This window comes from Anopheles gambiae, chromosome 3 (genome assembly GCF_943734735.2).
Source record: "Anopheles gambiae chromosome 3, idAnoGambNW_F1_1, whole genome shotgun sequence".
Taxonomy (NCBI): Eukaryota; Metazoa; Arthropoda; class Insecta; order Diptera; family Culicidae; genus Anopheles; species Anopheles gambiae.
In genome coordinates this window covers 51,617,133-51,640,070 of record NC_064602.1, presented here as the reverse complement: position 1 = coordinate 51,640,070, position 22,938 = coordinate 51,617,133, and the positions used below count along the sequence as shown (strand labels likewise).

Below are 22,938 nucleotides of genomic sequence, written 5' to 3'. Positions count from 1 at the left end.
GGTCAACGATACGTATATCTAGTACAAACTCAAACACATACCGAGAAAAGATTAATCACTTTCGACAACGCAGTGACGCAGTCGACCGAGATACTTCACCCATATTTTACATTCACAAAACAATAATACAAATACTAAACAATGATACCACAGGTAACACTAACATTAAGTAACAAGTAGAAGAAAACAAGATAACACTTAGCTCTCTATTTCACAAGTTTTCACAGTTCACAAACGGGAGCTACACATTCACAGGACTGCACTTGTCACCATTCATCTCAATGAAGTTTAGAAGCCTTACCTTGGGTAGGGGGACATAATTAAACTCTTTAAATGAAAAGTCGATAGTTGTTGGATGAGCATAGTCCTATCCTGACAGTCCGAACAAATCTGACTTGCCACTAGTGATGGGTGAATACAATTTTTTTCCGGAGTCGGATTGATCCGACTCCGGCACCCCTCGGAGTCGGACTCGGAGTTGCTCCGGACTGTTTAGCGGATCACTCCGGACTACTCCGGATCACTCCGGATCACTCCGGATCACTCCGGATCACTCCGGATCCGGAATGATTGTCCATTATCGTTTAGACAATTCTTGATGAGTTCATTGACTTTCAAGTCGTACATCTAATATGTACGAAAACTGATCCGGAGTGATCCGGAGTGATCCGGAGTGATCCGGAGTAATCCGGAGTGATCCGGAGTAATCCGGAGTGATCCGGAGTAATCCGGAGTGATCCGGAGTGATCCGGAGTGATCCGGAGTAATCCGGAGTGATCCGGAGTAAACCGGAGTGATCCGGAGTAATCCGGAGTGATCCGGAGTAATCCAGAGTGATCCGGAGTAATCCGGAGTGATCCGGAGTAATCCAGAGTGATCTGGAGTAATCCGGAGTAATCCGGAGTGATCCGGACTGATCCGGACTGATCCGGAGTCGAATCTAGTTATGATCCGGAGCCGGAGTCATATTTTGCGCACCGGAGTCGGAGTTAATCAATGACTCCGCTCCGGATTACCCATCACTACTTGCCACGGTCGGAGTTGGTTTTATCTGTACTCAAAAGATGTTATGGAATATGTTTTTTTCGCAATTAAAGGTTATTGATTTTAGGTGAAATTTATACATTGTATAAATTCGTTATGCTTTGCTTTTAGTATTTTTCGAAAGTTCTGGAATGTTTCAACTGTTCTAGCAAAAGAACGGGTGCGTTCGTCGATTTTTGGCAACGCTGCACCTTTAGCGATAAGTTGCTATGCGTTCTCTGTTAGTCTACTTTGATGCATTAACGCTTGAGTTGCGGTTAATTTCGATTAGTGTATCTCTTTTGTTTTTTCTATGAACGGTATGGTCTGGGAATGTTGCTATGGTGTGGATTGATTTGATGATGTGTTGTAATAATGTGGTTTGGCTTTCCGAAGTTTGTTACAATGTGTTTATAGCTGATAGTGTGTATTATAATAAGTTATGTATAGTAGATATGCTACACTACAATGTAGTACTAACCCAACCAACTAGTGATCGGAAGCGATATTGGCTCCTCGATAAGTTCTGAATTTTAACAAACTACGTTCCATGAGCCCAGGCATTCTAAGAGTAGTCCTGGGGCATAGCGTAAGGTCGGTATCGTTGAGTACATTCAAAAATTTCTTGAGCGTTATGTAGTCAGTTAGTGCATGGAACTGGGAGGTTGGCCCCACGCTCACGTGACGATTTTGTTTAGCGTCGGGTTACTCCCCTGACGTTCAGACCCCCAGTTTTCTGAGATGTTCACCCTCTTCCTGGTTAGCCACATGCCACCATCCGCTCGAGGGGTTGGAGCTAGTCCGTGTACCAAGCAAAAATAGTAGCAGCTTTCAAATATTAATATTAAAAACATATTTAGGCGGAAGCTTGTATCCACTGTGCACTAATAGACAACACTGATGGTTTATAACGAAAAAGCTTTAGCGCTCGTATGAGTATAAATACACTAACGAATAGTAAATCATGTGTTTAAACATCATCATCGTAATATCGTGCAAGTAATTGTTTACTCTACTAAATGATTTAGTTAAACCCTCTTGGTTTTGTGATGTAGTGTTCTTTTTTCTGTATTAAATTGTATAATCATGATTTCTTTGGATACATGCGTTAAGTTATGCAGAAATAATTCTCGTTTTTTAAATCGTATGTTACAAGTAAAGATTCTAATTTTAAATCTCTTAATTATCCTTCTCTTACAGGCCTTTCGAATATCTAATTCTTCTAACGATTTTTGCTAACTGCGTTGCTTTAGCAACATACACACCTTTCCCAAACGGTGATTCAAATTCAACAAATGCCATGTTGGAAAAAGTGGAACATATCTTTCTAATAATATTTACTCTTGAGTGTGTGATGAAATTGATTGCTTATGGATTCATCATGCACCCTGGAGCATATCTTCGAAGTCGGTGGAATATGTTGGATTTTACGATTGTTCTAATCGGGTAAGTAAGACAAACAAAGATTAATGAATATCAAGAGACTTAATTCAATTTAAAGAAACGTATTTAAACAAAATTTTATTTATTCATTAAGCTGTTTGTTCAAACAGCGAAGCACAGCTTCGTAAACTTCGGAGAAAAGCAATTTATCGCACATATTACGTTCAAGATTGCGAAGGATTTGAGTTATGTCCAAATGTCCAAAGAGTTCCGCTGCGCAAAGCGACGGAAGAAATCATGCCGTTCGGAGAATTTTATCATGCCATCTTTTTCCCTCCAACAGCAAATTTGTCGAGCAGATCGTCGAGCTACCCGTCCCTGGCTTCGCCTCGTACCCCTCGCCTGAGCGCGCTGTCGAAGGTTTGAATGTGTTGGTGCGTCAGACGGCCAATCGCTGTCAGCCGTCGTCCGTGCTCTTTCCCTCCATAGCGCTATCTCTTTCTCGCGTGTGGTCAATGCTCGCGAGCTGTTGTGGCGCTTCAAAAATCCGTTCACAAAAATTACGGCGATGAAGTTTCATTTTCACAAATCAAACCAAAAAAGCGCAATGAGTTCAAACGCTGCAATGTAAAATTGACTAAGGAATCGCTAACTCACGCTGGAGGGTTTGCTGTGCAACGCGCAGAACCCTAATTCGCATTAACACGTTCATCCCGGCGCTGTTTTTCATCAACTTTCCGTTCCGCCCTAGACGGAAAGACGAATTGAGGCCCCTGTAAATTGTAACTAATGACCGGGAGGAGGGAGGTAGTGGCACACAGCTGTTGGGAGATTGAACAGTACACCTAAATGGGGCCCCTACGATCATCGGTCTCAAGCCCTAAAATTGTTGCCGGCGTGGGGAGGAGAGGAGAGGGGTGCAGATGGTTCTCCAGCCACGGGGCATCAACGAACATCTTTCCGGGGGCCCTTGTCGCTAATATTCTGTCCACTTGTAGACATACGGCATACTACAGACTAGCGATCTTCGGCGACCGCCTAGTCCGCCTACCGTTAGATCCACCGCTGGTTCATGACGGTGTTTTTTTTTTACTGTGGAGGTGCATCCTTCCCCCTGCCTGCAGCGTATGCATCGGGCAGGAGACAGTGTGGCAGTATGCAAGTTGCACGCTGGATAGGAGCGGTCTCGCAGCACCGCTATCATTCCGCACATCTTAACAGCATGCCCGTCGTGGGTTCTAACCGCGCATGAACCGTCCACCGTAGCAAGAGCTGACTATCCGGCTACGTGGTACTCAAGGCCTGAAAAGTGTTCAAGCCTCAGTGTTGTCTCTCTGGTAGCGAGATCGAAAATGCACCGACTTTGTAGCCGCAGCGGATAAAAATGTACGCATCAGAATCAAATAGTTTTGGGGTTTCCACAGGCACGCACACACGCACGCACAAACACGCACGCACACATGCATGAACGCCCGCACGCCAGCACGCATGCACTAACGCACGCACGCACAAACGCACGCACGCACACATGCACGCACGCTAGCACACACCCACGAAAGCGCGCACCCCCACCAAACCCCCCCCCCCCCCCCCCTGCATGATCGATGACGGCTACCTTATCGGTAGATAGGCTGCTTTAGCTATCTTGTAGCGCATCCTCATCTCTAGCGCCGGGCGGGGGATCGCAGCATGATAGAGTGAACGGTCACTTTCCCCGCGCTGTGTGTGTGTGTGTGTGTCGCGACCCGAAAACTCGAGACAGATTTCAACACCCCGACATGCAATTGACAGTGATTTGCGAGGGCTCGCACGCCATACAAGTTGACCGCCCCAGAGCCCTCGCATTAAAGAGCTTGCGAGCCTTGATAGTTTTTTCACCCCTCCCGCCATGCAATTGACAGCGATTTGCGAGGGCGCGCGAGGGCTCGCACGCCATACAAGTTCACCGCCCCAGAGCCCTCGCATTGAAGAGCTTGCAAGCCTAGGCAGTTTTTTCGCCGCTAGTTTTAGCAGTAATAATTATAGCACCCCACAATTATAGAGAGCAGGTATAACATTGCAAATTAAAGCTTACTAAACACCTAAATTTTGAGATTTTATTTTGAAACAATCCACAAAAATTTAAATAGTAATCTTTTCGACAAATCACACAGCAAAGCAATAATAAATGAATAAAAATTTAATATTTTAAAATATTTTTAAAAAAATCTTAAGATTTCGAGCAGATGATACCACTTGCAACCCTCGCAATGTTTGACGGGACATTTAAAAAAAAAAAAATATTGCCGCTATACATTGTGCTACATAATGCTTAGAAGGTCGTTGAAGCATCAAACATGTTCAAATTAAAAAAATATATATATTAGTGTTAGACGTTCTCCTACGCTTGTTTTAAATAGGCTTCTTCACCCTCGATTGTCACGGGCATCGAATGGTCTCATCAAAAAAAAATATTGCCGCTATACATTGTGCTACATGATGCTTAGAAGGTCGTTGAAGCATCAAACATGTTCAAATTAAAAAAAAATATTAGATTAGTGTTAGACGTTCTCCTACGCTTGTTTTAAATAGGCTTCTTCACCCTCAACTGGCAGGGGCATCGAATGGTCTCATCAGCAGCGGCACGAAATAAAATAAACCATCAATACACCGATAACACTTCAAATCCCAATCCAGCTTCTCCCACAGCGTCTCAAGGTCACACACAAATTAATAAATGTTAACAGCCACCAATAACAATACACAACCGCAATGCACATATATGAATCAACGCATACACCGCAACAGCCAATCAGCTGGCGGCGGAAGGCACGGGCAGAAGCTCAAATAAGGCAAGGCAGGGTGAGGGAGGGAGTAGGAGCGGACGAAAAAATGGGCGTCAACATTTTTGAATTTTTTTACCGTTTTTTTTGCTCCGCCGCCATAATTAGTTCGTGCATTTCGCCAACAGATGGAGCTAAACCTGCGCAGGCCTGCGCAGGAATCGCTGAAGTCCCGCGCGGGAGACCAGCCAAAATCTGCGCTGGCCAGCGCAGGCTTTGGTACCCCGCTGCGCAAATACGAGCAGTTTCCTACGCAGGAAATGTACCAAAGCCTGCGCTGGCCAGCGCAGATTTTGGCTGGTCTCCCGCGCGGGACTTCAGCGATTCCTGCGCAGGCCTGCGCCGGTGTTGCGCCCTCTGTAGGCGGAATGGACGAACTATTTATGGCGGCGGAGCAAAAAAAACGGTCAAAAAATTCAAAAATATTGGCGCCCATTTTTTCGTCCGCTTCTTCTCCCTCCTTCACCCTGCCTTGCCTTACTTGCGCTTCTGCTCGTGCTTTCCGCCGCCAGCTGAGTGGGTTATTGCGGTGTATGCGTTGATTCATATATGTGCATTGCTGTTGTGTATTGTTGTTGGTGGCTGTTAGCATTTATTAATTTGTGTGTGACCTTGAGACGCTGTGGGAGAAGCTGGATTGGGATTTAAAGTGTTACCGGTGTATTGATGGTTTATTTTATTTCGTGCCTGATGAGACCATTCGATGCCCGTGACAATCGAGGGTGAAGAAGCTTATTTAACACTTTAAGCGCCGCGTCATATGAAATCGCACGACGGCTTTGTTCACCGCTCAGCTCTGCATCTGGCGCTCACCAATTCTCTTGATAACGAATGAGTTAGGAAAGAGAGAACGAGAACGACATGTGCTACGCCGCTTATCGAAATGAAACAAAAGAGTGATAATAGTCGCACGAACAATTGTCGCTCTCATCGCTCTCTTGTCATGCGCTACGTGCTCACTCGCAAACTGTGACGTCAGGCCGGCGGTCAAAGTGTTAAAACGAGCGTAGGAGAACGTCTAGCACTAATATAATATTTTTTTTTTAATTTGAACATGTTTGATGCTTCAACGACCTTCTAAGCATCATGTAGCACAATGTATAGCGGCAATATTTTTTTTTAATGTGTTGAAATCTGTCTCGAGTTTTCGGGTCGCGACACACACACACACACACACAGCGCGGGGAAAGTGACCGTTCACTCTATCATGCTGCGATCCCCCGCCCGGCGCTAGAGATGAGGATGCGCTACAAGATAGCTAAAGCAGCCTATCTACCGATAAGGTAGCCGTCATCGATCATGCAGGGGGGGGGGGGGGGGGGTTTGGTGGGGGATGCGTGCTTGCGTGCGCGTCTTCAGGGGTGCGTGCCTGCGTGCGCGCTTTCGTGGGTGTGTGCTAGCGTGCGTGCATGTGTGCGTGCGTGCGTGTGTGCGTGCGTGCGTTAGTGCATGCGTGCTGGCGTGCGGGCGTTCATGCATGTGTGCGTGCGTGTTTGTGCGTGCGTGTGTGCGTGCCTGTGGAAACCCCAAAACTATTTGATTCTGATGCGTACATTTTCATCCGCTGCGGCTACAAAGTCGGTGCAGTTTTGATCTCGCTACCAGAGAGACAACACAACCATTTTATTGGAACCACCATCTTTGCGACCGGCTCTGCTGTTGGGGGTATCAAAAAGACACACGATCGAAGCAAACGTGCGTGTGATATGCAGCACATTTCTTTCTAATTAAGCTAGCGGACGCAAGTGGAAACAAAACTTGAATTGAATTCATACAAAAGAGGATTTTTTGACAGGACGGGTGGGGCTTTTGCTCAATCAAGCTTTCTGGAGGCTTGACGAATAAACAAAACTGTCTTAAAATCTGCATTCAGAAGCAGAAGCGATAAAAATCAGTCTTCCAAATTCATACACCTTGAGATAAGCCCACATGTATATTATACCTACTTGAATAGCTGCTCGAAAACTGCTGTAGAATGCAAACAGCTGACAGGCTGAAATTTCAGCCTACGAACTTAAAACGGAAAGGGCCCCAATGCCAGAAAAGTTCAATCAGAAGGTACAATGTAGACCCTTGCAACGTTTAGCGGGCATCAAATTACAGATTTCCTGTTAAAAATTAAATGAACATCATGTGGTAGAAGTACAAAAATAAGTATAGACGAATGAAAAAGTATGGGTTGTAGCATATCTGCTATACAGAACATATTGTAATACACACTATCAGCCATAGACACATAGTAACACACTTTGGAAAGCCAAGTCACACCATTGTAACACATTCATTATAACACATTCAGTAAATCAGATCATACCATACACACCCGGAAGAGCTCAGGCCACACCGTTCATATAAAAACAATTGTGACACACTTAACAGAACCAACCGAAACGTACAACATAAGCAGGAACAGTTTATGCTTTATAACCCAAAGCAGGAACAGTAGAAGCATTAAACCCAAAACAGGAACTTAGTGACAAGAACCATCGTTCTTGTCAACAAAAGACAAACGTAACTAGCTTAGTGAAAACAATAACTTTCCAACATACAACCCGGAACCAAATGTGAGAAACCCTTAACTTCATTTGAGTATAAGTAAAACCAACTCCGGTCATGGCAAGTCAGATTCGTTCGGACTGTCAGGATAGGACTATGCCCATCCTACATCTATCGAGTTCTCATTTAAAGAGTTTAGATATGTCCCCCTACCCAAGGTAAGGCCTCTAAACTCCAACGTTTCCAGTAAGGGAAACCTCCTAAAGGTTTCTATGATCGCCTGGACGATCAAGTGTCGAACGTCCGCTTCGAAACAGTATCCACCTCAGTTCTACTTAATTCGGCAAACGATGACGAAGGCCACCCTGACCAACGCGAGTTCAAAGTTACTACATGGCAACCGTCCCAAAATCGAACATACCGTGACTATCTCAAAACATACCACATGGCGACCGTAACAGCCATCAAACATATTACATGGCGACCGTGACCTTAATCTGCAATCGACGGGCAGAAGTTTAAACAAATTATTTGTGATACGTACAACGGTAACGTACAGCAGTATCGTGCTAACGCATCAAATAGTGTAAAAAAACGTGCGTTTTTGACCATAACCGGTATACGACGGAAAAAAGTGTCAAATGTGCAAATTTGTATTGAACAACGCAACTGGCACAAGTGACCCATATAACAAAAAAAAAAAAAACAATCGCTATGAATGAGCGACCAAAAGCAAATACAGTGTGGTGTACAAAATGACAACTCATCGAAAACATAAGTGATGAACCGTTTGAAGGGCGAAAAAAGTGTGATATAATGCAATTATGCAAAAAAAAGTGTTGTGACAACCTTCCTCAACGTGCAAAAATGCAATAACATTATGAATAAACCCTTAAGCGATCAGTTTGCAAACTAGAGTTACCTTGAAGTGAGGAACATCGCATCAACCCCAAAACTAAAGTAAACGGAAATAATGATGTCATGAGTAATGAGAAGCAGTGCAGTGAAACCATAAGCAATACCTATGTAGAAGTGATGTTTATCGGAAAGGTGATAGAATGAATGGCGAGAATACAGTCCACGAGATGTAACCAGTGTGATTGAATGGAACAACCGTTCCCAACGTGGAAGACGAAAAGACAAGGCGAGTTCACTGCCCAATATGGATTGGCATGCGCGAATGGACATAGGGTCCCAACCTCGACAAGACGTCGAGTGACGACTGATGACATCGTAGAAATTCTTATCAGACATCGAGTAAACACCAAGCACCAATTAAACACCAGGCACCGGTAACGAGGCATCATCATGAGCAGCAACAACAAAGATACATGCTATGTATTTAAAAAAAGGTACCGTAAATACGAAATTTTACTGATCAGACTGCATAAAGTAGCAAAAACAGGCTAGGAATTTACTTAAATTGTCTATAGACTGTGACAATACCAACAATAACAAATTGAACGATGCAAAAATTGTTAGAGAAAATAGAAGAATCAGACATAAATTATGATCAGGTGAAACAGCTGAACAAATGTAGGCTCTGCCTCTTTAGGCAATTTGACTAACAATAGAAACTAAACCAGACAAAATGGCTGACATTATGGAATTAATTAAAATCACCACTTCTCTCATATCAAAGTATGATGGTAATGAGAAGGATTTGAAAAGTATGGTGTCAAATTTAAACGTACTAAAGAAAATAGTAAATCCGGAAAATAAAGAAACAATAATAGAACTGGTATTAGGACGTCTTACAGGAAAAGCGCGAATTGTCGTAGGGGAAAACCCAACCTCAATCGAAGATATAATTAGCAAATTACAAGACAGGTGCAGCATAAAGGTAACACCAGAGATCTTAGTATTGAAAATGGACAATACTAAACAGATTGGAAGGATAGAAGATTTTGGAAGCGTTATTGAAAAATTAACGCAACAACTAGAAGAAGCATACATTGCAGAAGAGATAGCGCCAGAAGTAGCAAGAAAAAAGGCAACTAAATCAGGAATCAGTGCATTGAGTTATGGACTCAAAAATTTCGAGACAAAAATTATAATGAGATCGAGTAAATTCGAAACCTTGCATGAAGCAATAGAGCGAGCAGTAGAGTTGGAGCTAGAAGACAGAATGAAAAAGGGAAATAATGATCGTATAAAGATCCTATATGCAAACGCTAACAGGAACAATAGAGAGTATGGAAACAACTACCAAGGAAGGAATAATTTCAACAAATTCCAAAATAATAATAGATTTCAGACACAAAACCTACCCAGGTTCCCACCCGTAAGATATGCACAGAACAACAACAGAAACAACAATAGGGATTTTCAACACAAAGATACCCAAGTTAATTATCAAATTTACCCAAACTTTAATCAATCAATAACAACTAAAACACCCTCCAACAAATTCAGTTATAGAAATAATAACAATTTCAGTTTCTATAAACGCCACCATCAGTTAAGCGATTGTAGTAGTATGAGTCAAATTAACCAAGGATACAATAATCGCGAATACAACTATAAAAACAATAGTCAGAACAATTCCAATAAAATCCAATGCTGTTATGTAAGAACAGAACAAAACAATCATACACAATTCAATAATCAAAATTACGAAGACTATACAGATACTATTCAAATGAACGATCGAACTCAAAAAGATTATAAAAATATTAAAAGCAAAACGAACTATTTAAACAGAAAACTTGAAGATAAATCAACAAAAAGAAATGCATTGAATGATGAAACAATCAATGATATGAATAAGTCAAGAGACGACTCTGAAAGAATAATTAAAGAAAATAATAACTTAACAAAAGAATATGAAAATGATACTAAACATGATTATAAACATGAAAACAAACAACATATACAAATGATTACAACAAGTAATGACAATGAGAAAAATATTGTTGAAGAACAAGTGACAGATAGTTTATTACTGCTAGACAAAATAGAAATAAATGATGAGATTTCTTGCAACAAAAATCATACAACCGAGCTAAAACATCTAAAGAGAAGAAAACGTAGCATCAAATCAAAGAAGAATTATATAAATGAATCAAACAATGAATTATGTTGCCAGGATAACAAGGCTAGAAAAATGAATTATTCCACATTATGTGATGTAAACGTAAAAGAACCAAGAAGAACTATTGCTTACGAAAAGTATCTAAAAGAGCTCCTAGTAAAATTTCATAATGTTATCTCCATGCTAAAAGTCATAATATCTATAAAAGCAGAAAACTCTATATGTGAACCTAACGAACAAATTATAGGAAAATCTAAATATTTTATAGGAAAATTAAATATTCCCAATTCTTTATCTCTAAACAATAGATCTATTTACATAAAATATTACCCACCTTAAGAGATAAGAAATGATTTTATTACTAAACCAAAAAAAAGCATAGCAAAAAAAAATCAGTTTAATTAAATGAAAAGAATAACTTCAAACAATTTCATTATTTACGTTATTCTATTAAAGGGGGGAGGTGTAGCATATCTGCTATACAGAACATATTGTAATACACACTATCAGCCATAGACACATAGTAACACACTTTGGAAAGCCAAGTCACACCATTGTAACACATTCATTATAACACATTCAGTAAATCAGATCATACCATACACACCCGGAAGAGCTCAGGCCACACCGTTCATATAAAAACAATTGTGACACACTTAACAGAACCAACCGAAACGTACAACATAAGCAGGAACAGTTTATGCTTTATAACCCAAAGCAGGAACAGTAGAAGCATTAAACCCAAAACAGGAACTTAGTGACAAGAACCATCGTTCTTGTCAACAAAAGACAAACGTAACTAGCTTAGTGAAAACAATAACTTTCCAACATACAACCCGGAACCAAATGTGAGAAACCCTTAACTTCATTTGAGTATAAGTAAAACCAACTCCGGTCATGGCAAGTCAGATTCGTTCGGACTGTCAGGATAGGACTATGCCCATCCTACATCTATCGAGTTCTCATTTAAAGAGTTTAGATATGTCCCCCTACCCAAGGTAAGGCCTCTAAACTCCAACGTTTCCAGTAAGGGAAACCTCCTAAAGGTTTCTATGATCGCCTGGACGATCAAGTGTCGAACGTCCGCTTCGAAACAGTATCCACCTCAGTTCTACTTAATTCGGCAAACGATGACGAAGGCCACCCTGACCAACGCGAGTTCAAAGTTACTACATGGCAACCGTCCCAAAATCGAACATACCGTGACTATCTCAAAACATACCACATGGCGACCGTAACAGCCATCAAACATATTACAGGGTGATGTTTTCAGTAAAGTAGAGATTAACTTTTCAGTAAAGTTTTCAGTAAAGTAGAGATTAACTTAAAAAGTAAATGAACATCATGTGGTAGAAGCACAAAAATAAGTGTAGACGTATGGAAAAGTATGGGTGATGTTTTCAGTAAAGTAGAGATTAACTTATTAGAATAGCTTAGTCCATCGCTCGTAGCCCTCGAAATGTTCATCGAGTGCAATCATTACTTTGCTTATTTAAATAATATAGTTCAATTTGGGCCGGTCTGGTGGTACAGTCGTCAACTCGTACGACGTAACAACATGCCCGTCATGGGTTCAAGGCCCGAATAGACTGTGCCCCCATACGTAGGACTGACTATTCTGCTATGGCAGCGGTCGGCAAAGTCCGGCCCGCGCCACAACATTCAATCCGGCCCGCGAAAGTATTTGACTGATTTTGACAGATGGGAAGAAACGATTCTTACACAAATTACTGAAGATCTTTTAATATATCATACTAAACCATCGTACTTTTTCATCTTTTGATTAAAGTACTATGGAATGACGGATCGTTCAGTATGTTCGAGCTCGAGGTCAATATCCACGTCACTTTTGCATGATAATGTAAAAAACTTTAAAACTTTAAAGTGCAGTTTGTCGCTTGTGCTTTGTGACTTGTCGGAGCTGGTTTTAATTAAACTCTACAAGTTTCAATCGACCATGGTTTGTGGTTCGATTTGCACCGCCACCGTGTACAGTATCGGACAATAAGATAGGGCCTTTTTTTTCATCGCACCGCGCATTTGTTTTACCACGTTACTTGTGTTGTGTGTGTGTGTGTGTGTGTGTGTGTGTGTGTGTGTGTGTGTGTGTGTGTGTGTGTGTGTGTGTGTGTGTGTGTGTGTGTGTATGTGTATGTGTGTGTGTGTGAGTGGGAGAAAGAGAGCTGCTTTTTAATGTGTATTTTCGAGTGCGCGTGTTTGTGTCTGAAGAAACGTAGCTTGACATGATGTCATATTGCGTCGAAAGTATTCTGATAATGTGTGTTATCATGTGAAACAGCGTGCGTTCACACTTGGATAAACGCTATAGTTAGCATCGACAGCAGCGCTTGTTCCTCGGACGTAACCGCAGGTGTGCTGTTTGATGAATGTAAATGCGACAGCGATGCGAAATGGAAACGCGCACAATAGCAATGAACTCGGCATTCCCTCATAGGTGTTTCGCCAGTACACGCCATTGAAAGGCCTGCGTGCATCTTTGCGTTGAACCTCGTGTGTGCATAGGAAACTTTGTGCGTGCATTGAGCAGGCGCGCAGTTGTTCTTTTCAATGGGCGTTTTGTTTCATGAGCGCGGCAGTATTTTGTTCTCGACTTGAATGGGTAGACGCCCACTCGCTTACTCAATGATAGTTTTTATCCATACGCTTTTTTCGCTGCTCTACAACTATGTAATTCATCACGTATACAAGCAGAACGCAGGCAGAGCACGTGTCTAAGTTTTTAACCAGCGCGTTCAAGCACGGTCCAAGCAAGCCATGTTAGTAACAATGGGTCGAGGTAAACATTGTACCGATTATCAGCGCCATATCATAAAGCGAATGGCGGCTGTTGGCATTAGGCGCAAAACGATCGAGTTCGTGATAGAACGATCGCGCACTTTTGTAGCAAACGCGCTTCGGACAACCGAAACGCGCAAGTCACCCAGACGTCCTCGGAAGACCACGGCGAATTAACGACCGAAAGATTGTTAATATATCGAAGAAACACAGCTCGCGAGGGCAGTGGTCCTGCTTATTTCATCAAAAACCTAACCCAAAACACAAAAAACTACTAACAAATCTATACAAACGACATACTTTTGACACCAACACACACACACAAAAACACACTCAAACATATACACACACACATAAATACATACAAACACATACAAACACACACACACACACACACACACACAAACACAAACCAATACAAACCACACATAAACCTGTCCCAACGAGTGCATGGTGCGTTGAAAAAACCAATGCCCTATCATTTTGTCCGATACTGTACCTTGTAACGACTGTGACTAAAATATGCCATTTTCGACTGGCTGTAGAAAAAAACTAAGAAAGATAATTTCTTTACTTTTACATCTGTTGAAAGGAAATTATTTCAGATTACTTGCACAAATAAGTTAAAGACTTTGCGAATTGCCTTTCGTCAGTTATTAGGAATTTTCACCATGATGGACGAAGACATGCATGATTTAAGTTCTACCTTCGATTTTCATCAATTCCTCCTTAGTTTTCGCTACAAAATTGTTAGAGTACAGGTTTTGCATCACGTTGGTGCAGAAAAAATCGATGGGACACAGGTGACGGATGTTGGACCACTTTGCGGACTACGGTATGGTTCATGGTTTGAGTTCGACTCGTGGTTCGACCATAATGGTTTGAGTTCGACTGATAGAGGCGTCAAATTTTGTCTGCTACTGAAAGTGTAATTAACGTTTTGTTAGTGCAGGTTAAGATAAACCCATGAAAAAATTGTTGTCAACAATTGTTGTCCATTTTTCAATGCAATCGTTATGTGATATTAACATTATTTTATCACCATAATGAGACTATCGAAATGAAGGTCGCATAAAAAATTTATTATTTATATTTTTGTATTAAAAAAAATATAAGTAGGTATTATCAATTTTGAATCATACTTGGATGACACAATTAAAGGAAAACAGCAATAATACCAATCGCATTGCTTGATATTATAAACCAATTATTTTGTTTCTAAAATTATATAATGTAATAATTGAACCACAATAACACAAAAACCGCATTCTCCTGGCCCGCGGCTTTAGATCATTTACTAAATGTGGCCCTTTGCCTCAAAAGTTTGCCGACCACTGTGCTATGGTAACAGTAAGTCATAGAAAGCCAAGCTCACTTCACTAGTTAATACAGGCATGCCTTGACCGACATCGGTTGTTGTGCCATATAAGAAGAAGAAGAAGTTCAATTTGCCATTAGTTATTTTATTCTGTTAACTAATGTAATAATAAGGCCGTTTATCTAATGATAATACTAACAATTTCCATAATTTTCTCTTTCAAATTTCAGAATGATCAGCACCACATTATCCAGTATAATGAAGGATGGTTTCGATGTGAAAGCGCTGAGAGCGTTCCGTGTGTTGCGTCCATTACGATTAGTTTCTGGAGTGCCTAGTAAGTTGCAAATTTTAAAATGATGTATTAAAAATCATAATTCTTTCTTCATTTTCATTTCATGCAGTAGTACAATTTACAGGCAAAATTTGGGATTTACAGGCAAAATTTGTTCTAGCGAGTGCCGCTAACTAAGTCGGTAGTCAATTCACTTTGGGCAGTTCTGACTCCATAAAAAAAAAACATCCGAAAAAAGTAGCAATCTCTGCTTCGCATCAGGATGTGCTGAATAGTTCTCTGAATAGTAAACGACTGTAAAATCGAATATGCATAGAAAAAAAAGAAAGCTTTAAAGCTTCACAGGTTTGCTCTATCGATTGCGTTTTATAACTGATCATTATTGATGATATTGCTGTCCTTTTCTTGCCTTTTTGCCTAGCTTTATCTTAGCTTGGCCTATATACCCTTTTAATTTTCCGAGCAAAAATCTATGATAATCGATAATGTATACATTTGACTCCAAACATCGTTTATACGATATAAAAATATAAGATTAGGAAGTTGGTGAATCTTTTTAAATGTGTATTCAATAATTATCAGTAAGAACAAAAAATTACTTCGATTTCTTCTGGCAGCTTTTAACTGTAAAAATCAAAATCATCGTATCTGCGAATCGTCGTAACGCGAGGAGATCGTTATTCGGGGGACGCCTTTACTAAAAACCTCGCAATATTTAGCGGAATGGATTTCCCACTGCGCAAAATCGAGCAGAATCCTGCAGGGGAAAGGGCAAAATTTGCACAGGTTTTGCGCATATTTTGGCCAGATTCTTACGCTAGACTTCAGTAAAATCTGCGCTGGAACGAGTATATTAAGGCGCCATCTGTTGGGGAAATGGTCATATTATTTCAGGCGGAGCAAATAACAGGAAAAAAATAAAAAATAAAGCATGCATTTCTTTCTCTTCCCCTCCCCTTCCTTCATCACTGCCTTGTCTCACTTGCGCTTAAACACGTGCCTTCTGTCATCAGCTGATTGAGTGTTGTGTTTACGTTTTTTTTATCATTTTTTTTATAGAAACTCTACGCCGATTGACATCATTCGCCTCTTTTTATAATTCAATTAATTCTACACTAAAAGTCTAACATTCTTCTTTGAAAGCCATTAGTGGCTTGCAAATACCTTATACTGGATAGTCTCGAATTACTTAAACCTATTTTCTGTTGAATTTATTAAAAAGGTGTATATTACAAATGTAGTTTAGGTTAGAGTTGTTTTGCAGGTGATGCGTTCCGCAGTATATACATGACATCCCGTTAAAATGAGACGAACGGTGATATCAACGCTACAGAAACTGTATAGCGGTGGGTTGGATTTTTGCAATAAAAAGGTGTGGATGAGCTGGGTGTGTCCTATCCGAAGTAGTGACAGGATTCTCTGGTCTTTCCATGGTGGTATTGTGATCTTGATGTTTCTCAGGAAAGAGCGACCGCTGATAACCCAATAACCATTCCCGCTATTGGCGATGATGGTTTTGCAAATGCGAATGAAATCACAGCGTGGAAGAGTGTTATGGCAGCAGGCCTGCGTCCTGCGTTGGCTAGGCGGTCTGCTATTTCATTTCCCTGGATACCTGTGTAACCAGGTATCCAGCAGAATGTGACTTGGAGTGAATTCGGTATACTCAGCGGCGGGTCAAGCCTCTCCGAGGCCCTAGGCGTTATGGTAGACGGGGCCCCTTCACCAAATCCATCGACGGGGGGGGGGGGGGGGGGGGGGGGGGGGGGGTTTGGTGTACGAATCATACACTGCAAATTTTATAAGTTTGCTGCAGTTACATTTTTTACTGAAAGCTATTGAGTAATACATGGTTTTCTCGTTTCACTTAATATCAGTAAAACAAATTACTGAAAATGCAGCTATTTATTCTGTCAAAACGACATTTCTGAGCTTCAAAAGAAAACATAATGCGATGCCCACTTGCTCGTGATGAACAAACATTTGATTTGGTAACCGCTTACACCCCGATAAATTTTAGGTGCGTATTCGGCTTGCGGGATTAACGTTTTGGTTGAGAAAAATCTTCACACCACTTTGCTGTTCTTGCTGAAATTTCATGATAACCGTGAGTGCATACCAAATCAACAAACTTGTTTCGACAAAATACAGTTCACATCTGTATAAATCTTTATGAAACAGAGATGAACAAGAGCAGCATGGACTGCCACCCGCGCATCAATAAAAACCCCAATTTCAATAATTTTTTTCGCCAATTTTTAATCGATATCAATTACTAAACAATCAGTAATATCAGAAAGGCTTTGTAGTATGTTCAAATTTTGGGTACTGTGGATACTGTTTCGAAGCGGACTTTCGACACTTGATCGTCTAGGCGATCATAAAAACCTTTAGGACGTTGGAGTTTAGAGGGATTACCTTGGGTAGGAGGACATAACTAAACTCCTTAAATGAGAAGTCGATAGATGATGGATGGGCTTAGTCCTATCCTGACAATCCGAACAAATCTGACCTGCCATGATCGGAGTTGGTTTTATCTATACTCAAAAGAAGTTAAAGGTCGGAAAGTTATCGTTTTCGCTAAGCTAGTTACATTTGTCTTTTATTGACAAGAACGATGGTTCTAAACGATATTTTCTTACCTACTTTACAGTTTCTAGCTCGTGTTTCATAATACGGACGATTTGATTTAAAATCGTCATCGTGAGCATAACATGAAAACAATATTTTGCTTTTACGTTGGTGTTTACCTTTACAATGAATACTGAAGTACCGTCTTGCTTCGAATTACGGCCACTTCATTTTCAATCGGTCAGAGCGATAACTTGTTGCACGCGAGAAAAACAATATTTTCATTCGAAAGTAACTGGAAATACCTTGTATTGCAGTATGTTTGTCTCAAGTAATCCACGGACCACAGGTTGGAGACCACTGCTTTAGATCAGCTGCTTTCTAAATGATCGAGCGGTGAGGGCCAGGAGAATGCATTTTTTTACACATATATTATTAAATTATTACAGTTAATACCCAAATAACTGGTTTATGATATTAAAAATTGCTATTGGTTATTGGTTTTCTTAAATTATTATATCATCCAAGCAAGTTTCAAATTCATTTTATTAAATAACTAAAATTGATTGTAAAGATTCTTCAATTAAGAGTCTGCAGCATACTGTGCAAAAGTCATAAAAAGTTCAAAACAATTAAGCAAAATCGCAATATCGCTTTTGAATGTACCCTTCCTTCCATGTTCCAAAATGTTTTCAGGATATATCTGAAGATGGTACAAAAACCTTAACAGCTGAAAAATTATCGAGACAATCGTACAATCGTTCAGTACTATTATGAGGCCACGGACAAGTAAGGCCAGGTCAGACCAATTGATAGCGCATTTCTTTAAAAAAAAAGGTCCAAGAAAATCGTTGCATCCTTAAAAAGCAATAGTGTGTAACCATTGTTCTCGTAAAATCAACAGTCAGGTTTTTATGGAATTATTCGTTTCTATTTTCTAATTTCTCCTCAAATTTGACCATATTGATTGGTCCGACAATCCATGTTATGGTGATCAAATTTGGAATAGTTCAACGATATGAATTGTCATATTAAAATATGTTCAGTTAATTTGTAATGAATAGGATCTTCCTATCTTTCAAAATCGCGCAAATATTTTCTCGGGCCTGACTGCATATTGTGGCGGGCCGGACTTTGCCGACCGCTGCCGTCAAATTTTACGCGATCATTCATATCGATATTTCCTTTCCGCCGACCCTTCCAAATTTGACCCAAACCCTTCAACAGCTTGCTTTTCCACCATCACTTCGTCCAGTCCCCAAAAGATAGCAGGGGCACGAGTTCTTAGTTTTTGCGTGATAACATAGAAACAGGCCAAATTAAAAAGCGCACACATCGACATCGGAATCGATTCTTGAATGAAACCTCAACAGATAAAAAGAGCGTGCTTGGTGTCAGCCAATTTTTCTTGCTAATTTCTCCGGTTACGAACCGTTGTGTTGAGATCGGTTTCGGAGCCTTTTAATGTCGTATATGCAAGTAGTTTGCGTGAGGCATCTCTTGTAACGGATTTCGCTTTACCCAACTCGCGCGTAACGTTCAATGCATTGGGCCAACGATGATGAAATGATATTGTTTTGAGCTGTGGGCATGTATCTCAGCGTTCTACGCTTCCAAATAAGGTGCACGTGTTAAACAAAAATATTGCACATGTTAAAAAGGCAAATGTTTTCTGCTTCTGATAGTAAAATGCTTATGATAAATAAAATAAATATGCTTCTGATAGGTCTGGTAGTAATAGTAAATCTGATTGTAAACATAACCCCCGGGGGGGAAATGGAGATATATTGGGTTGACAACACCAAATAGAAGGGGCCCCTCAATCGACGGGATCATCAACGGGGCCCCAAATGGACGCGGCAATGGAGATTGTTCTTCGTATTAGGGCTGTGTATGGCTGTATGTAGATGCATCTGTAACGGTTTTTGGTCTTGTTGTATTCGCAAAACTTGAAAAAGTCGATAAAAACCATATATAAATGAACATTTTCCATAGGTTCCTTGAGTATTTTTATACCCTTCCCCCCTTTCTTCTAACTGAAACCTTTCCCATTTCCCCTTCTCTTCGGTCCACAAACTGGATGTGTTCGATTAGGGCCAAGAATGAAAATTTTAGTTTTTGCATTAAAAGACACACACAATCCACTATACCAAGCCAGGAATGTGAATACCATTTTTCATGTGAAACAGCTGTCTGCTTTTGGCACAGAATCGCAAAGCGGTAGCAGGGGTCCCGTATACAAGAACAGGACGGTTCATCCCAGCCAAGAGTGCACACAATGACATCGATTTAACCATTCCTCGAATGAAACCTCAACCCACTGAACCCACCGTTGACCAAACGACCTTCCTAGGCTTTTTAAAGCGACGCGAGCTTGGTGTCATTTTTTCCTGCTAATTTCTCCAGCTACGAGCCGGTGTATTGAAATTTTGTTTAGGGGCCTTTAAATTTTTGTCTGTGTATGATGTGTGCTTGTGGCTGTTGAAACGGGTTTTCTTTGTGGTTAAACGCAGCGTTCTGTTCTGTGTGCTGTGCATTGGATTTTAGCAGCAAGTGTCTCCGCGTTTTTTTTGGTGAGCTCGTGCATCGACCATCCACACCAAGACACATAATGGACGGGCCCTTCATTGACGGGGCCCCTTATAGACGGGGCCCCTTATCGACGGGACCTCCTTACCGACGGGGGCCCTTACCGAAGGGGCCCCTTCATCGAAGAGTCCACATAATAGTTGGGGCCCCTTAAACCACCTTTGAGTTTTAGTTTCAGCATAGCTGTACGGTTTTTTATCTTGTCTTCACGCAAAAAGTTGTATGTAAATAGTGATAAAACATCATTTTAATTTTAACATGGCACAGTTTCTTTTTGGACATATGAATACCACCCCTTCCCGATTTCCCCTATTTGTCAGTTGACCACAAAAGTTGAGTAAGGCCCCGCGTGAAAATTTAAGGTTTTGCGTTAAAAGCAGACACGCTCCACGATCTCAGGCTTGAGATGTGAATACCATTTTTCGCGTGAAAACAGCTGTCTGTTTTCGGCACACATCTGCAAAACAAGTATAGGCCCCTAGACAAGCGCAGGCACGTTTCATCCCAGCCAAATTGAAAAGCGCACACATCGATATCGATGGAATCGTTTCTCGAATGAAACCTCTACCCACTGGAGCACCGTTGCTTGCTTGATGTTAGTCAATTTTTCCTGCTAATTTTACCGGCTACGAGCCGGTGTATTGATATTGTGTTTCGGGGCCTTTAAAGTTTTGTTTGGGTGTGTTGTATGCTTGTGTTGTGTAACGGGTTTTCGGTGGTAGTTAAGCGCAGCGTTCTGTGCATTCCATTTTAGCAGCAAGTTGCTCTGCGTGGTTGTGGGTTTGGGTGCCTCGTGCACAGGCCACCCACACCAGCAAAAATTGACGGTTTCTCGCTCTGTCCAATACTTTGCGCCAACGATGATGAGGTATTGATTTGAGCTGTGCGCGCGTGTCGCAGCGCAGCTTTGATGCAAGTATTGGCAGATTTCTTAGAACATTTAATGTGCTGCTTTGAGTAGTATGGGCCCCGGTTTTCTGCAGTTCGGGGCCCTCGACAAAATACAGTGAGTAAAGCGATGGGAAAAATGAATTAATTAAAAATGTGTCTTTTTGAAATAGATGGTAAAAGTCCCATCCAGAGGGAGGGGGGGGGGGGGGGTAGAATCGGTACGAAGTCGAACATCCACAATGACGGGGCCCCCTAGATCGACGGGGCCCCTGGCGGCCGCCCAGTCCGCCCACCGTTTAACGCCCCACTGGGTATACTGCAGAGTTGTTGGATGCTCAAGTGTCTTCAAGTGCTTGAAGAACACTTGCACTTAGTGTTGGGTCAAGTAGCTCTTTTGCAAGAGCGGAGCGCACCTCTCGCTCTCTAAAGTGTGCGGTGCGCTTGAGGTAGCTCCGCACAGAGCGCTGCACACAGGAGCGATTGTGCAATGCACTCCCAGGAGCGATTGTGCGATGCGGTCCCAGGAGCGATTGTGCGATGCGCTCCCAGGAGCGATTGTGGGATGCGCTCCCAGGAGCGAAATTTCGCACTTTACTGAGCGCTGCACGCAGGAGCGATTGTGCGATGCGCTCCCAGGAGCGAAGTTTCGCACCTCACGGAGCGCTGCACGCAGGAGCTAGAAGATGTGCGCTTGAAAGCTTCGCACAGAAAATGATGGCTTGCATAAATCCAGGCCTTAACTTGCGGAATGTGAGCGGAATGCGCCAATATTTTTACTCACCTGTTTGAAAGAAAATATTTTCTTATGATTTATGCAAGCTAGTGTTGGGTAAAGTAGCACAATGAAGTGTGCTGTGCGTACACGCACGCACATCTCAGTGTGCGGTGCACATTTCGCACTGTGCGCGCTCTCCGCGCTGTGCGCGCACACCGCGCTGTGCCCGCACTTCGCACTTTTCGCACAGTGCGAGCACAATCCGCACGGTGCGCGCACTTTTCGCACAGTGCGTGCGCACTCCGCACTTTACGCACGCTTCGCACAGTGCGAGCACACTTCTCTCAGTGCAAGCATATTTAGAAAATTTCGTGCAGTGCTTCACTTTGTACTGTGCGAGCACACTTCGTACCATGTTATAGGAAGTCAGTTGGTGTAGTACTGAGCACATTTTGATAAACCGCCTTTTAGCATTAGCATCAGTTAGCATTAGCGACTCCGATGCGTTGGTGCAACGAGTTGAAGTCGGGGCGAATCAAATGTCCATAAATTGCTTGCACACCTACCACACACATGCCCATCAATCGCACAATCGCAAAGCAGTGGCTCCGAGTACAAGCACAGACACGTTTCATCTCAACCAAATTCAAGAGAAACCTCAACTCACTGGAGCGTCGTTTACCTACGACCTTGACAATTCATAGTTGTTTTAAAGAGACGCGTGCTTGGTACCAGCCGATTTTTCCTGATAATTTTTACGGCTACGGACCGCTGTGTTGATATTGTGTTTCGGGGCCTTTTAATTTTTGTCTGTGTTTGTTATGGTGAATATTTCGCCTTAGTGAGCCAACCTTTATGTATCACGGCTCTCACTGATGAGTGCACGCATCTCGTGAGATGCCGTTAGGTTCGGGCTTATGACGTGATCCCCGAAGGATCACTCTCTCTCTCCGGCGCGCCTCCAATTAGGATAGTGAATAAACGTTTTTATATGTGTTAACTTAT

The 22,938-nt window shown here is 41.7% G+C and overlaps 1 protein-coding gene across 5 annotated transcripts in view; it reads left to right on the top strand.

The window, feature by feature from the left end:
- LOC3292158 (muscle calcium channel subunit alpha-1) overlaps positions 1–22,938 on the top strand; it is a 125,796-nt gene that overhangs the window by 5,224 nt on the left and 97,634 nt on the right. For all 5 annotated transcript variants that reach the window (XM_061655542.1, XM_061655540.1, XM_061655541.1 and 2 more), the window contains exons 2-3: positions 2,224–2,469; positions 15,103–15,209. In XM_061655542.1, coding sequence (XP_061511526.1) covers positions 2,224–2,469; positions 15,103–15,209 — 353 coding nt within the window. The remainder of the gene's footprint in view (positions 1–2,223; positions 2,470–15,102; positions 15,210–22,938) is intronic.